Source organism: Onychostruthus taczanowskii, unplaced genomic scaffold (assembly GCF_017590055.1).
Source record: "Onychostruthus taczanowskii isolate IOZ18803 unplaced genomic scaffold, ASM1759005v1 scaffold1, whole genome shotgun sequence".
Classification (NCBI taxonomy): domain Eukaryota; kingdom Metazoa; phylum Chordata; class Aves; order Passeriformes; family Passeridae; genus Onychostruthus; species Onychostruthus taczanowskii.
The window spans coordinates 19,470,996-19,487,003 of NW_024496525.1; the positions used below are offsets into that span (position 1 = coordinate 19,470,996).

The 16,008-nt window shown below is 41.5% G+C and overlaps 1 protein-coding gene across 1 annotated transcript; it reads right to left on the bottom strand.

The window, feature by feature from the left end:
* Positions 1–1,710: 1,710 nt before the first annotated feature.
* ALKBH1 (alkB homolog 1, histone H2A dioxygenase) lies at positions 1,711–16,000 on the bottom strand. Its single transcript, XM_041403032.1, has 6 exons — positions 15,870–16,000; positions 13,021–13,129; positions 8,619–8,781; positions 5,067–5,157; positions 3,777–3,970; positions 1,711–3,265 (listed from the first exon to the last, which is right to left on the bottom strand). Exons 1-6 carry the CDS (start codon positions 15,990–15,992, stop codon positions 2,845–2,847), a joined length of 1,101 nt encoding a protein of 366 aa, XP_041258966.1. The 5' UTR covers positions 15,993–16,000; the 3' UTR covers positions 1,711–2,844.
* Between the last annotated feature and the right edge of the window lie 8 nt (positions 16,001–16,008).

Here is a 16,008-nt window from a genome sequence, read left to right on the forward strand (position 1 = left end):
AACTGGAGATTTATTTTCCCTTTATTCTTGATTAAAAAAAAACAGCAATTGTTGGACAGCTAGCTTTATCTATAGATCACATAATGAACAGTGTACATGTGGTAAACGATGTGCTTCATTTCCAGGTGGCTTTGGAAGAAACACATGCTTATCTTCCTGTAATCAACTCATTACATAAATTTTCTTGCAGAATTGGTCCAGATGTCCTGTTCTTTCCCTCCTCTCCCTCAGAGGAATTACAAACTACAGAGATTATCTCAGAACACACCTATATGAACACAAGCAATTATTTGTGGTACCTATAGATACAAAAATTTGATCAGTGCTACGGAAAAATCCTTTTATGTCATCACAAATCCAAGCAAATGCGGTGCCAATGTCAGACTCTGAAAGCTGTGTGCAATAGGTCAATGGTGCCTGAGTATATTACTGGATGCAGCTCTACTCCCTGCCTTCTTCCCAGGACTTCCTGACTCTGAAATTATATCCTGGGTATAATTTATCGCAGTTTGCAGAGCCTGCAGAAGTCCCGTGGTTTGCTCACTTGTACTCCCCTCTGCTCTGGTCACAGGACCAATGATCATGATCCTGCTAGGCTAGCAGTTCAGAAATTTCTGTCTTCTTATTGTTTCTCATGTTTTTTCTGGGTAATTTCCCATATGTTCATTTCTAGGTATCTGATACAGAATTATGTCTTACAATGGCATTCAGTAAAAAGCTTGACTGCAAGTAACTCAGCAAATTCTCAACTCAGTCACATCTAAACATAAGGCTTCAGTGGACTGGATACTTCTCATGGCCAATTGCTATCAGTAGTTTGCAGCATTTACTACAATTTTGATCTGCAGAGGGTAAACAGTACGCTTTCTTCTCCTTGAATCACAGGAACAAATGAATTCTGGAATAAATTATTGCCTGGCATATATTATATATTTATAGGGAACAAAAGACACGAAAACCATGGACTTACAATTCAGCCTGTGACATGAAGAAATTAGCTCCTGTTCACCACCTTCTTAGTTTCATGACTGTCTTGTCTCATCATCAGAGATGAGATGGGTGAGTTGGACAGTCTTTGCTTCCTTCTCCAGAGTGGAGAACAGTCAGCCTTCTCAGTTAAGAAAACAGATATTCCTCTCCATCCTTCTCCATCTTCAGGTGCCACTAAGGACTGTTTTCTAAGCTTGACTCAGTCAACTTTCTTTTCTGGTCATGTTGTAACCTCTCTGCATAATATATTCAGTCTTCTAGGGCTCAGCTGTAAATATACCAGGTCCAGACTACAGAAAGGACACACACCTAACATAGAACAAGATACTAAAACTCTTATCTGATTATTTTAGACCTTAAGTTACTGGAACTCCTTGCAGTATTGTATAATGAATTAATTGCATGCAAATACACACCCACCTCCTACGAAATATGCAGACCAGACACTTTACCCATGAGGAAAAGCTGCCACATATGTATTAAATTGGATTTTGATACTGCAGGCAACACCCCTCTGCAACTGCCCAACAAACCCTGAACTGCCCATAAGCAAAGCAGCCCTGCAGGCATATGCAGGGCTCCTCCACAGCAGCTGGCAGACTGCAGAGGGAGTAGATGCAAAAGAAGCCTGGAGGGAACTGCACAAGAGATACAGCAGCATTAACAATACACTGAAACAACTAACAGGGAGAAAAAGAAAAGAAGAAAATAGCCAGCCCAAAACCGATAGAGATCTTTAATTTAAAACCAAGTAAGTTTATTCATTGTGAAAGTGCAACAATATACCCCAGGGATAGTGCATTCCACTCCAACAATTAAAATTGCATTAAAAAGTAGATAGGATGATCTGAATCTTAAAAAGAACTAGCACAAAAGCTAGTGCTTTTCTTTGTTTCAATATATTTATCTTTGGGTGACAGAGATAGTCACTGATTAATTTTTTAGGTACTTAATTTACAGCTTCATTGCTTTTATTTGCAAGTCATCCTGTTCCTTACAGATGTTAGCTTGGGACTGGAGAACTGTAACACACAGGCACTTAGGAGAGGGCAGTTTTGAAAGAATGGCAATGTTGGGCTTAGTCACATACTTACTGCTGGGAGGAGACCCAGTTGGGAGCTACTAGATATTCTAAGTAGATATGGCTCCCAACCGTTTCTCTCTAAAATCTGAGGTAAGATGTTCAGTACAATTCATAAAAGCAGATTCTGCTGCAGCTGAGGGGATGCAAACAGGCAAAAGGAGAGCACAGGACTACAGAAAGCTTACAGCAGGTGTTGCTTGAGGGAGCTGCCAGTTTCTGACCACTGAACCCATTTGTGCTGTAGATGTAATTATCTTATAAACGCTGCAGGTACGTCTTTCACCCATAGCAGCCTATTCTCATACAAACTTGTTACTTTGCTTCAGCTGAGCTTTACAAGCCCAACAGGATCTCTATCACATAGCAATTATGTATCTTCTGCTAACACTCTCTGCCCAATGATTTCAAAATACTTTATAAGCATCACTCCTAAAGCTTAAACCAAGCTTCACCAAAAGCTTAAACCATTTAAGCTTAACCAAGCTTAAAGTTCTCTGACATACAGGTATTTTAAAGGAAACAGAGTACAGTAAACATTTGCAACAAAATGCCAACAGAGTTAATCTCCTGAGTCCCAGTCCTGAACTTATCCTTCTTTTCCTTTTAAATTCTTTTTCTCCTTCTACGTATTTATTACAGCAAGTAGGACTACATTTATTCTGCACAAGTTTATTAACTGCAATACAGACAAGTGACTTCCAGTATTACACCAGTCCCTAATTCCATACGGAGATTGCCTGTCTGGTCCATGTCAGTATGATGGCCTGGTCTCAGCTGACTCTGTTTGGTTTATGTCTTTTGGCTTTGCTGTTCTCATGATAACTGTCTTCAGAGGGTGCTTGGCCCTTTCCATTTGTCCCAGATTCCTCTGGAAATTTCTGACCCTCAGCCAACACCTGCCGAACAGTCATGTTGATGCGGGAGGACTGCAGGTACTTGGCACACACCTGCCAGTCTTCATCAGAGCTGTGCTCAATGACCGAGCCAACAGGAAGGTCTGAAGAAAGAGCTTGGTCGAGGCAGGAAGGCAGAGCTGTCCCCTCAGGGTTGGGGAGGACCCTGGGGACAGCGTGGTACAGCAGGCGGCTGAAGCCAGACATCACCATGATATCGCCGCTGTGCATGAACATCGCTGTCGGCGCCTCCTCCCGCTTCAGGCCCCCAAGCAAAAATATCGAGGATTGCCCAAAACTACACATGGTATAAAGATGGAGAGAGAAAACAAATTCAGGTACAGAACAATTTTCTCTACAGTAAGAAAATACCAGTAGTTAAATTCCTTCATAAAAAACAACCCAAGCAATCACAAAAACAGAGACTCCTAAGAACAAGTTTTAGGTGGGAACATGGCAAACAGACCAAGAGATCTGGTTCAAGATAGGCACAGTGCAAGCAATTGCCCTGCCAGGTCTGAAGCTCTGCTGAGATACTTCTTTAGTACCCAATTGCCACTCTGCTGCTTTGGAACAGAACTGTGCTCTCTGCAAAAGAGCTCTTCACTCCAGGCACTAGCTATTTAAGCAGTCCTTAAAGAAAACCTATGCCCCCGACCTACAGCCTTCTGCTATTCAAATCTTCTGAGAGTGAAGATTATATACCCAATTAGCAAACTACATCATACTGCCTTCATATAACCATAAGCAATCCTAGAAAAAAGCCACTGATCTTTCCATAACACTCAAATGTGCTTTCCTTGACTCACCTGAATGACAACAGGGGCCGAGAATGGTCTAGTTCAGACTCATCCACATGAATTCCCAGTGAAGAGTCAAAATGATAGTAGTTCAAGATCCCTGCTTGGGCTTGGAAACCCCGAAACCCACAGGCTGCAGCCACTTGTTCTGATAGGAATGCAAGGTCTGAGGGGAAAGGAGTGTGGTGATTTGCTGAGTACTTCTGTAAGGAGGGGTGGGGGAGGAGGAAAAAAAAAGGCACACCCAACACATCAGAGCAGCAAATAGACTTGGAAACAAACATTGAAAAAGAACTCAAAATCCTGGCTGGTAGTCATGGAAAAGGACATCACATTTACCTAGAAAATGACTACAACACAGGCAGAATCACAGCAAATTTACCTCCTACCATTACATTCATGGTCTAGGCTGAGACTGCCAGAGATTCAATTAATTATGGAGTTAATCATTATATCTAGATGCTAAACTTGAAATCAGTAAGATTAGTACCAACACCCTGAGGATCTTCTCAGTCACAACCTGAAGCTGCCAATGGGAAGACAGTTCTGCAGCTCATCAACAGAGCTCCAAAACATGCATCTTTATTCCTTCATTAATAACAAGCAGAAATCAATTGCAAACCTACTTTTTCTCTTTCCCAAAAGTCATTCTGAGAGGACTGGAAGATAATAACCAAACTTTTATTAAGGCCATCCAATAACAGGTTGATCTGGTAAATAAAAGGCTGTGAGCAGATTTGGTTATCTGCAACGTATAGATAAGATGCATATTCACTCTGCCAGTGTTTATCAGCCTCCATCTATCTCAGTCTCACGAAAAAAAGTTTATGTTGATCAGGATCCTCAAAACAGCTGTCAGTTGGTAAGAATGCACTGTAGTGGTTCAGACTCATTAAAGTTCAAAATCACACAAGCAGAAGCTTCTTCTTGTTCCAGCTCACCCCACCAAAGAGCAGTTTCCCAGAAGTCCCACTCAGCTTAAGTAGTTAGCAATGCTTTTGTAATCATCCTTTTTGGTAGGTAAAAATGCCACCTGCCCTGAAATAGTTGCAGGTTTAGAGCTGAGTGTATACTATCATGTTAACTTTCAAAGGAAAAGAATGCAGCAATGGACTTTTGCTGTTAAACCCTTCACAGTAAACCAATACAAATGAAAATGTTCTCGAAAGCAGTTTGTTAGTGCCTTTCCTCAAGACTGTCTTGTAGGATCATAAACATTTTATTCCATTATATCCTTCTCTGTGTGCCATTCTGAGTGTTTATTGCTAAGAAAAATGGAGAAGAATTTAACCTCAATACCTTAGTATCCCAGTTATAATGGTAACCAAGGGTCACCCAGCGCAGCTTCTCCAATAGGCTCCTGGGCTCCCATTTACTGGAACCCTTCCTTCTACAAAGACAAAATATAAAGAAATAGGATATGTGTTAATTTCTGAGGGGTCTTCTGGTAGTGCAGCATACAGTAATGAGTCTCACTCATCCATTTCACAGCCTATTAAAACTGATCAATGCTAAACTTTTATTTTCAGTGCCAATGCTCTCTTCCTCCAAAGACCTTGAAAATTTTGTTCATGGAATGTGTGGAAGCTGTGTGGCCTACTGCCAACTGTTGTCAGTTTGAAAGCTTGTATTTTCCACATGGTACCTAAGAGATTATCGGATGGAAACACAATGAGTAGCACGGATTAAGAAATCAGAATTAAACATGTCCTATTTGAGCACCCAAAAATGAAAGACCAGAATCTCAAGATCTGAAAGTTGCAAATTCAAGGAAAAAATATTCTAGGCACTTAATGGAAAATTACACGAAAGGAAAATGAGTAGCCTGACAGTGAAGCATAGCATGCTGCCTAATTTGCAAAGGATGGTTAGTTCTACTACTTGGTACTTTGATAAAATGTCCTTAGGATGGGCTGACTTGCAGTAAGAAGCAAGACTTCTCTAGCTATGACCACAGTGTCAAGAAATTTAGACTGCAGGCGTCCCCTGATCCTATGCAGGACAAAGAACTGTTCTTCTCATGTGACAACCCTGAAGACTGAGTGGTCTGAAGCCACACACCAATTTACCATTCTTACTTGCAGGCAATGAAAGCAAGAAGAGGCTTCTAGGACAGACTATGGAAAAGCCTTTGAAAAGTTACAGAGTACAAATAACTAAATCACATAGAAATATGTTAATGACAAATACAAAAATGAAGGTACACATCTATCTTCTAGTCTACTCATTCCAGCAATTTCAGCATACTTTTCTCAAGCCAAGTCACGTGTTATGGTAAAAAAAGAAAAATATAGAACAGGGAAATATACTAAGAAGACAAACAGCAGTACCAGACGGCTGGCTCTCATTTATAGCCTCATTAGTTCAGCATCATATGCTCTCTTTTACAAAAAAAGATTTATATTTGTGCTGTAATGGTCAAGTCTCAGCCAAACATCTGCATTTAATGTGCATTTCTACCTGGATACACATCTTGTTCTTGCCCTTCAACTATGCCGTCCTCATAGCTCATAAGATAAACCGGGAACAGGAGTAAAAGACAAGTTTCTTTACCTTTAGTAATTTTTCTTAGTTCACTGATTACTGAAAATAGTCTTTCCAATTTCCATCTGTCATAGGGTAACAGCAACTGCAATTACCATAAACACCAACACAGTAACTGTCAAATACATGCGGCTTGGAACAATTTGTGTAGCTCACAAGCAGGCAACACAGCATTTATAAAAGGGACAGCCCACAGTTTGTTCTTGTACATCTTTCAACTGACAAACAATGTTCATGATGAAACAACTTTAGCACGTGCCTTGCAAAAGTGCCCTTTTTTTGCTACAGTGCTAGAGTGATTGCACAACAGCAAGAGCCCAAATGTGTGTAGGAAGTCCTTATTCCCAGAACTTGGTATTTTACATGTGATTTCATATGTGATTGCTAAGAAGGGGAAAGTATGAGTGATACGTATCTGGAAACAATGAGGTCCCACAAGAAAGCACAGAAAAGGTCTGGTATTACTATGTTAGAAAAAGACTGAACAGCATGGGAGCTTTGGTCTGAAGATCCCTTGTTTATTTACTGGTAATGATTGCATCTGTAAAACCCCTCCAGCCTTGTCCTTATACACAAGGATGGAGATACAGATATACAGGTATCTCCCTTGTGGTAATGCTCTATTCCCTTTTATGCTTTTAATTGTCACAAGTACCAGAGAAAATACTCAGGCTCCACTTTGTGAAGAAAGCATAGCATATATGTCTTGGAATTGTACAGATTCACCCTACCTTGTGATTCCTGCATCCTGAAAAGAGCAGATAAGCCATGACCCAAGCACGTGCATGCATTATCCTAATTGCTTTAAAAGCATTGAAGGTGTGACCCATCTTGGAAGTAGACCTCTTTTCAGTTAAGCACTGTTTCTTGCCTCTCAGAAACGCTTTCACTCCAGATACTAGAGAGGCTGGCTAGTTCCATCTGCTGCCCCCAGGTATAAGCACAAATACAGCAGTTTGCTCACTTGAAGACTCAGGTAAGTACTTCCAAAAATTGCCAGGGTTGCTGCCAGCCATCACTTTTCTAAACACTGTTTTCAACTGAACTAGATTCAGCTGCAAATTAACCTCTGCTCTGATCATTCTCTGTACACAGGAGGTCCTACTGGGAGAGGCCTGTCAAACTGGAACAGTACCCCACTTTTTCAGCCATTGGGCACAATGCACAATGCTTTCACAGAACAATTTTTCATTCTTGATGGAACACAAAAACAGTGTCTACATTTCTGTAACTAATTCTGACTGAGCCTGGAAAACAGAGGCGAGAGTATAACTTCTCTCCTAGATGCAAACAGTTAGAAGTCCCAATCTTGCTTTTGCCATTCTACATCTTGTAGATGTCAAGAGTCTTTTTTTTTTTCAGAAAAAGCTCAGCATGTCAACCTAAGAGAATGAGGTGGAAGATGAGCATTGTAGATAACTCTGGTTGCACCATCACACAAAACAACCATTATGAAAAATGAGCAGTGAAATCAATAAGGTAATGATAAATATTCAAATAGCTAAGAGATTGTAAACAGTCTGTCTTACATGTACTTCTACAGGTGACTTGAATAAAGTTCAAGCTTTAAAAGACTGTTCCTTTTTTTAAACTTTCTACTTGACTTCAAAACTGGGACAAATTCTCCATTAAATCCCAGACCAGGTAGAGGAAAGGCAGCTACATCAGCCACAGAATTCTGAATCCGATGGAATATTTCAGATTAAACATGATTGCCATTAAAATGGTACATTTAATACATTTAATTCAATGTCATGCTGAATTATGAACCACAAACAAAACCAAACCAAAATAAATACTTTAGAAAATAACACAAACTGCTAGATTTGAGAAGTTCAAGAAAGTACAGCTAATAGCATTTCAATTACAGTGTACTGGGTCTAACAGCTGACTGGGAAGAAGTGCTACCATTAGTGGGGAGTTTTGGAAAGGATCTGTTTTGCCTCAGGAAAACTGAGGCCTAGAGGGACTTCACGGTTCCACTCACAGCTGAGCTTAGCAAGCTTCAAGCACCACACCAGCCAGGGCCACTATGTAACAGTTCACAATGGCTTTAGAATCCCATTCTCAATGGGATTTTCTAGGCTACTAGAAAATCCCATTGAGAATGAAAGCAGAGAATTAACAAGGATGCACATGAAGCCATGAAATATCCATCTTTAACTTGGCATGTCTGACACCATCTGTATTCTGCCAGCATGCACACAATCTTATCCATCTTCCCTTCCCTGCTCAATTTTCTTAACCTTCTCAAAGGTGAGATCTGGCTTCATCAGTTTTGACCACGAGAGGTGACAGTGGACTCACCTCAGCTGCTCCTTGCTCTGTCCCCACAGGTCAGTGGTCTTCTCAGGAGCCATGTGCAGGTCCAGGTTGCAGACATTGGGTTTCTCAGGGTATAGCTTGAGACACTGCTTCACCCAGTGACGCTGGCAGCCAGGAAGGAAAGGGTTTGGTATGAAAATAAACCCTGACCACAATGGAAAAAGGAGAAGATGGAGACAAAGTAGGATTAGATGTTTCCCTGGTTTTTCTTCTGAATCTAAAGCAAAGGATAGGAGCCAGAGGTAGTGAAAAAAACCCTTAGACATACAACCATTTACTGTGCATATAAGCTGATGAAATCTATTCCAGTTAAAACTTATTGAGTTTTTTTCAGAAAAAAACAAATGGCGGCACAAAGTAGAAGGCAGAGGGCAGCCAAAACACTAGTCCAAACAAAAATACAATAAAGGACATATCTATGTAAGGCATATTGATTACAGAAGATAAAGCAGTAAGAACATGGAAATCCAATTGTTTTGGAGTAAATTTTATTTTTAAATTATTCAGCATGACTTTTCTCTTAAGTCCAGCAAAGTTCAAGCAATTCTGGCCAAGTTTTTCTATACTTCACACTAACTTTATCCCTGGCTCTGAACTCATACTGTCTTCCTATTGCTACTTCAGAAAGAAGTCCCTGGGCTGAGCAAGTGTCTAGTAATGTAAAGTGTCCTCCTCTTTTTTTTCATGCTTATTTCCAGGTTAAGTCTGGTTGTATCCATATTTGCATTTTGATATGGTAACACTCATAAATGGGCATGAAAGTCAAATGGCATCCCAAACCAGTTGTTAATGACTGTGAATTCTTTGCAGATATTGTTATTTAACAAAACAAAATAAACATGCAGCTATTCTGCACATTCATTCAGCCAGGCACCTCAGGCAGGGTTCAAGCAGCAGCCCATATGAGAGATGCTATTTATCTGTACTGTACCTACTTTGAGAATCAAGGCATTCTCTCAAAGACTGTCAATTCAATAAGACTCACCAACACAAAATATACATGTAAAGAGAGATAAGGGTATAAGAGGAACAAAGAAAAAAGGGGTTTGTAAGGTTTTGGCCTGCTGTGTCTTTTTGAACTTCTCAGTCATATCAAGTTAAAAGAAACAAAAATAGGTGAAAAAAGAAGCAGCAAAGCTAGGAGTCTCAGTAGGATACAAACTTGCTTTGTGGCCTTATGAAAGTGGTAATAAAAACATGAAAAGAGCTACCAGCATACCTCACAGACTCAAGATTAAAGTAACTGGTTAGAAAAAAAGCCTTCAGTGTATTAATAACATATGGTCATTCACTTCACTCGGTTCCCTGCACTTTCAGACTATGGCAGCCTTCTGACAGGTTTGGTTACAACAAGTTTCTTTGCCAGAAGCATTATATTTACTTTCTGTTGGCATCTGCATAGAACAGAATAATAATACTGCCCTTCCTGTCTACAGCTTTTGATGTGGGGTTCTTGAAGCACCTTACTACAATCACGAAATTACACTCTACTATGTATGTATTATCCCCAGGTATTAATGAAGGCATTGAAGCCTGGAGAGTTAGTTATAAGCAGAGATGAGAACAAGAATCCAGATTTTATGGCTTTTATCTCACAAACTTAGAACATGCTCATCTCTCTCCAAACCTTTCCTTGACCTAGGTTTCTCTTTAGAAACCTGATTGGTCTAGATTTACAAAAGCAGTAACAACTAAAAAGTGGATTACTACTATGCTTGTTGTGTCAAGAAAGGCAGAAATTGAATTTCTAACAGATACAGAGTTTTACTATAAAATTCTGCGCAAATACAGAACAAAGACTAATAGTGCTAGTGACTTGCACACATATAGGAGGGAGAAGAGTAAGAAATAAGAAATATTTCTGTAGCAGTATTTCTGAACTGACTGAAGAACACCACAGAAACTTTGAAGACCACATAATTGAACCTCTTGCCCTTGAAAGATGTGGGGGGAAAGGGTAAAAAGAATTATTCTTTGTGAATCTGTACACCAAAGGAAATTGCCCTGAGGAAGCAGGTGCAATTCTCTTACTGCAGCACTATCTTGCTATGTACTACAAATTAATTTGCACCTAATGAAAGTGGTCTCCAACCTCAGTCAAAGGAAGGATGAGACATGCAGATGTCTAACAACAAGAAAAACCTCTCAAAAAAACCCCAAAACTCTGTCAGTTACAAAGACCTAAAGACAGCATCACATGCTTCTCACAGAACTCAGGACACCACAACAGAAATTCACCCAGATTCCTTAGTCTTCTATGTCATTGCTTGCTGTGGGGACAAAACCAAAGTACTTCCTTTCCATTTGCTCATAGAAAATCTAAAGAAATTCTAACTTCCCTTAGAAGGCTATTAGGACAGCTGGTTACACATCTCCTACTGTCTTAGGATGCCCAGATAAAGGTAGCTGAAAAATGATGAAGTATTATTCTCCTCAAGTGCACACAGGACTTGATTCTAAACAGGACAGATAATTTGTCAATGTATTTGCATTTCATTTTAGTAAAAGGCTTCCTCTGCCAAAGCAGAAGAGAAATGCAGTTAAGTGGAACACCTGTGATTCCCCACACCCCCTATGTAATTACTAGGAAAGACATTTAGACAGACAGTAAATGACAAGCAGACCAAGCAAGGGCAACTATAATATGACAGATAAGTGGAACAAAACATTTACAGAGGCAAGAACTTTCTCCTGAAGTTATTAAATTCCCTGTGTATTAAACATTCCAGATGGGTAGCATGGCTGCCTCAGTTTCAGAAATGGTAGGCTGGCTTCAAAGCAACTCACACAGAAACTGAGGTCCCAGTGAATAGAAAGAAACATGAGAAAAAAAACATAATTAATCAAACAGAAATTCCTGAAGTAAGGAGGATCTAGGGAACTACAAACTCATCAGCCTTACCAAAACCCCTGATAAAATTATGAAGCAAACTTTCACGGCAGCAACTTCTAGACACGTGGTGGTTGGTGGTCTAGACACGTGGTGGTCTAGACACAGAGCACGGAAAGCAGATTTTGTCTAATCAGCCTTACTGTGTGCTAGAGTGAGATGTTCAGACAAGGGGAAAACAGGGGATTATGTTTACCTTAGCTTAAGTTTTTCATTCGGTCTTTTACAGCACTGGATTGGAGCCAAACTGGGAGCCATAAATTTTTTTGGCAAATTGAAAGAGTAAGCAAAAGGTGGATGGATCACCAGGCTCAAAGAATAGTGATTTGACAATTTGAAGTCTAACCAGCAGCTGTTATGAGCAGCATTCTTTGATCCTGGGGCAAAGATAATTACATTACATCAACAACGTGGGTGATGGGATGCTCATCCTCATTTCACTTACAGATTACACTAAATTGGGGCAGCAGTGGATCTACCGGAGGCCAGTGCTGCCCCTGAAAAGGACTTTGACAAACGAAGAACGGGCTAAAGAGACCCTCTGAAGTTCAACAGTGGTAATTCTGCATCTGGGGCAGAACAACACCATGCAACAGTATGGCCCAAGGGTCAAGAGCAGCTCCAAACCAAGGCCAGGCTGCCTTGAGGACAAACTGTGAGGGCTAGAGACATCCTGGTATTGGTGAGCACCACCCACAAGCGTGAGAGAGGAGGGGAGCCTGATTCTTCTCAGATGTGCACAGCAAGGTTGTGAGAGACAATGGTCACAAGCAATAGCAAGACAAATTTTTAACTGATATGAGGTTCAGGAAAAAAAACACGGCCAAACATTGATACGGGTGCCCAGAGAGGGCATGTAATCTCTCTAAATTTCCAGAATTTACCCATACAAAGCTATCAGCATCCTGATCTAACTTGCATCTTCATCCTGTTTTAAGCAGGGTGTTGGCCTAGACCTCCAGAGGTGCCTTCCAACCTAATACCGCTCTGTGATTATACCAGGTAAACTGCAAACCTAACACACATTTCCACTTCTGAAATAACCTGCCTAATGAAATTACTCTGCATATTGAATAGGCCAAAAGTTTCTTATTCACTTACTGAACTGTGTCCTACACTGACAAGTAGATGCCACACTTCCACTGTGAAACTACTGCATTTCAGCCATGTACCCCAATGAGCATGATATATATTGAGAAAAAACAGATTCTACAGAAATACAGTCTCTGCCAAACACAACAGGAGTCCATTCTCATGAGCTACGGTCTGGCTGATCTCACTATGAAACAAGTGGCTCTTCTCACCTTCATAATTATTGCTGTATCCCACCCTTCAGCTGATTTGTTTGTCCTCCTGCACTTACAACAACATTAAATTACACTTAGGCAAACCAAAATAGCTTTCTCAGGCAGGGCAAGAAAAATAAGATTGAAACTGCATGAATTCAAAGCAATGAGGTTCTGCTTAATTTTTCTTGAAATCAGAAGGACCTACCTGGATACCCACTGAGGCCATAGGCTTTCCACTGGCTAACTGGCTGTAATCCTGCTTTGTAGGCATCTTGATCACTGACTGAAGAAATACTGAGCTGTGATCTGAACACCTGGAAAAATAAAACAGATCTGGTTGAAAAAAGAGTGAGAAACACAAAACTCATCCAAAAATAGCATCTAAAAGGAAGCGTGCTACCATGTTTGAAGGTAACTCTTGAAAATGCCAAATGTACACAAAACTACTGTCTAAACAGCTGTGACCAGGACAGGGTGAACAGAGCCAGCACACACTGAACGTAAGAATCAAAAGGTACGTACAGGTTTTATCTAGGGATGAGATGTCCCCCACTCATAAAAAAACCCAAACAATATATACCAATGAGAAAAAATTCATCATGATTTGTCCATTTCCACAGTACAGCCTCATAATTATAAAACATTCTGGTAACTATCAACCTCCATTAGAGAGCAACATACTCATAACGCTTCATACTTTCAAAGAACATTCCAAAACCAGGTTGCCCATGATCCTAGAGGGTAGATGACTATTCTCATCTCTAATTTACAGAAGGATAAGCAGAACAGCAATGAAGTAGCTAAAGCTGTCGGATATGAAGGACTACAGAAACTCTGTCAACTCTGAATGGCACTCTGCCAATTCTGTTCCAAACAGCAGGATCAACAGCTCAAGGCTTGGCAAGATGTATTTACTTGACATACTCCCTTATGTTACAACAACACATGTATTTAAGCTAACATTTGCTGGAAAAAACCCACCAAACTCATTCTACTGTGTTCTCACTCCCTTTTTCCATTAGGATTGGGAACTGTCTTGAGGAGGGCAAGGCAGAAGCAAGTTGGTGTTGTTCTGGCTTAACTCCCCAGTCCAGCTCTCCATGCAGCAGTGGAAAAGTAGAGGCTCATACAAGGAGAGATGGCCAGGCACAGAAGGAATACATAGGCAGAGACTGCAAGACTTTGTCTATGACAACTTAAAATGTGTATCAAATGAAGGCCTTTGCACACAGCCTCCATAGTGGTGCATGCATAAATCAGTCTCTCTGCAGCTGACAGCTCTGGTTAACATTTTCTGAGCAACAGAACTAAATTACATACATAGAATTTCTGAAAAATTCTGAACTATTGCTGAACAGCATCTTTTAGCAATATAGTCAATTTTACCAATTTTTCAGCTCTTTGTCAAAAGCAGCTTTGTGAACACCAGCCCTGAGCTTACTTCACAGTCCTGTCCACTGAGCGTCCCCAGGAAGTCTCATCCTCTGACCAAAACTCTGCCACCTCACTGCCTGCTCAAAGTGCTTCCACACCAGCTACTGCCTGGGCTTCTGGAGAACAGGAGGTGTTTCTGAGCTGAAGAATTACATGTGCTGAATCAGTTAAATAAGCCTGGTAACAGGGCAGATGGGGTATGTCACACTTCACTGAAGAGCTCAACTGCATGAAGCAGTTTTCTGAGAAAAAAGAAGCAATATTATCTAGGCCAATCTGCCTGGCCTGTAGGTCTTAAAGAGAAACGCCAGATGTTTTTAACTTGGTGGAAAGAGGAATAAAAGATGTTTTCACTAGTAAGCTGCTACCTGTTAGAAGGTAACAGGCACAAAAAAGAGTCATATTGAAAGAAGACAGATCCTTGTGATGTTCTCAAATACTGTGAATTTCCCAGAAGAGCCATAATGCTGTAATCCTTTACCAAATACAGGATTCCTGCAAGCTCAAGAAAGGCTGAGATGTTAACAACTTCCTTAGTTAATTCTATTGCTTCTAACAATTTCATATGAGTCAGGTTTTGTGTTTCATTAGCAACAGCAAAATTATAGTCCAAAAAGATAGAAAAATAAATAGCTTAATAGAATGCTAAAAAGAAAAGACTAAGCATTGAAACAATGAAAAATTAGGCAAAGTTTCAGTTTAACTATATTCCTCACTCCTTTTTTTGACATAAGCTCATAAGTAGGAAATCCCTGGATAACAACACTTTAGCAGATTTGTGTCATTCTTTTGTGAGGTGACAAAACCGAAGACAAGTTTTAAGGATCATTTCTTCACCACTGAAGACAGGGTAAACTACTATGATGGATGGCTACTACTTTCAGCTGTGCTGATGACTCTATTCCCCAATCCACTCTTACAGCTTAACTCATCCTGATGACTAAGCCAAGCATTTATTATACAGGCCCGAGAAAGGAGAAGCCGGGGGGAAGGCAGTACAGCAAGTGGAAGCTGATTCCAGCTCACCCAGGTATTTCAGGACCACGACAAGGGCTAGCAGGCCCAGGAAACAGTGTCAGTTCCTGGAGTGAAACTCGGCGTTTTTTATGCCCATACATTCTGCTGCTTAAGTATCACGTGGTTCTATTAGAGGCTTTGAGGATCCCCTACTGCAGTGTAGGGAGCTAATGAAATATTATGAAAGTAAACACAAGGAAAAGTAGTAAATCTGTGACTAGGCATGGCGCTGGCCAGGGGCGGCTGCCCGGCACCCTGTGCCCTCGAGCGGCGTCCCACGGCGCAGGGACAGCCCGGGCGGACCCGGCTTTGGGCCCGCGGGCGGAGGGGCCCCGGGCCCTTCCCAGCTGTCCCGCTCGGGTCACGCTCTCACTTTTAAACCAGCACAGGGACCTGTAAGAGGCTCGGCGCTCGAGTGCAGCGTCCTCTAGACAGAAACGTGGCGGCACTAGGGATTCGGCGTCGGGCACGAAAGGAAACGGCAGGTGGAAAGAGCAGGCTGCAGTGACACCGCCACAGCCCCGCACTGAGACACCGCGCCGAGGGCGGAACGCGCTCCGAGCCGCTCGCCGCGGGGCACAGGCAGAAGCAGCCCAGTATTACCTGGCCCCCCGGCGCAGAGAAGTCCACCACGCCCCGCAGGTCGGACGCGTCGCGCTGCCGATAGAAGCGAAAGAGCCGGCGGAACGCATCCTCCCCACCCTCACGGGTCAGGGCCGCCGCCATTTCGGGCCGGCCGGGG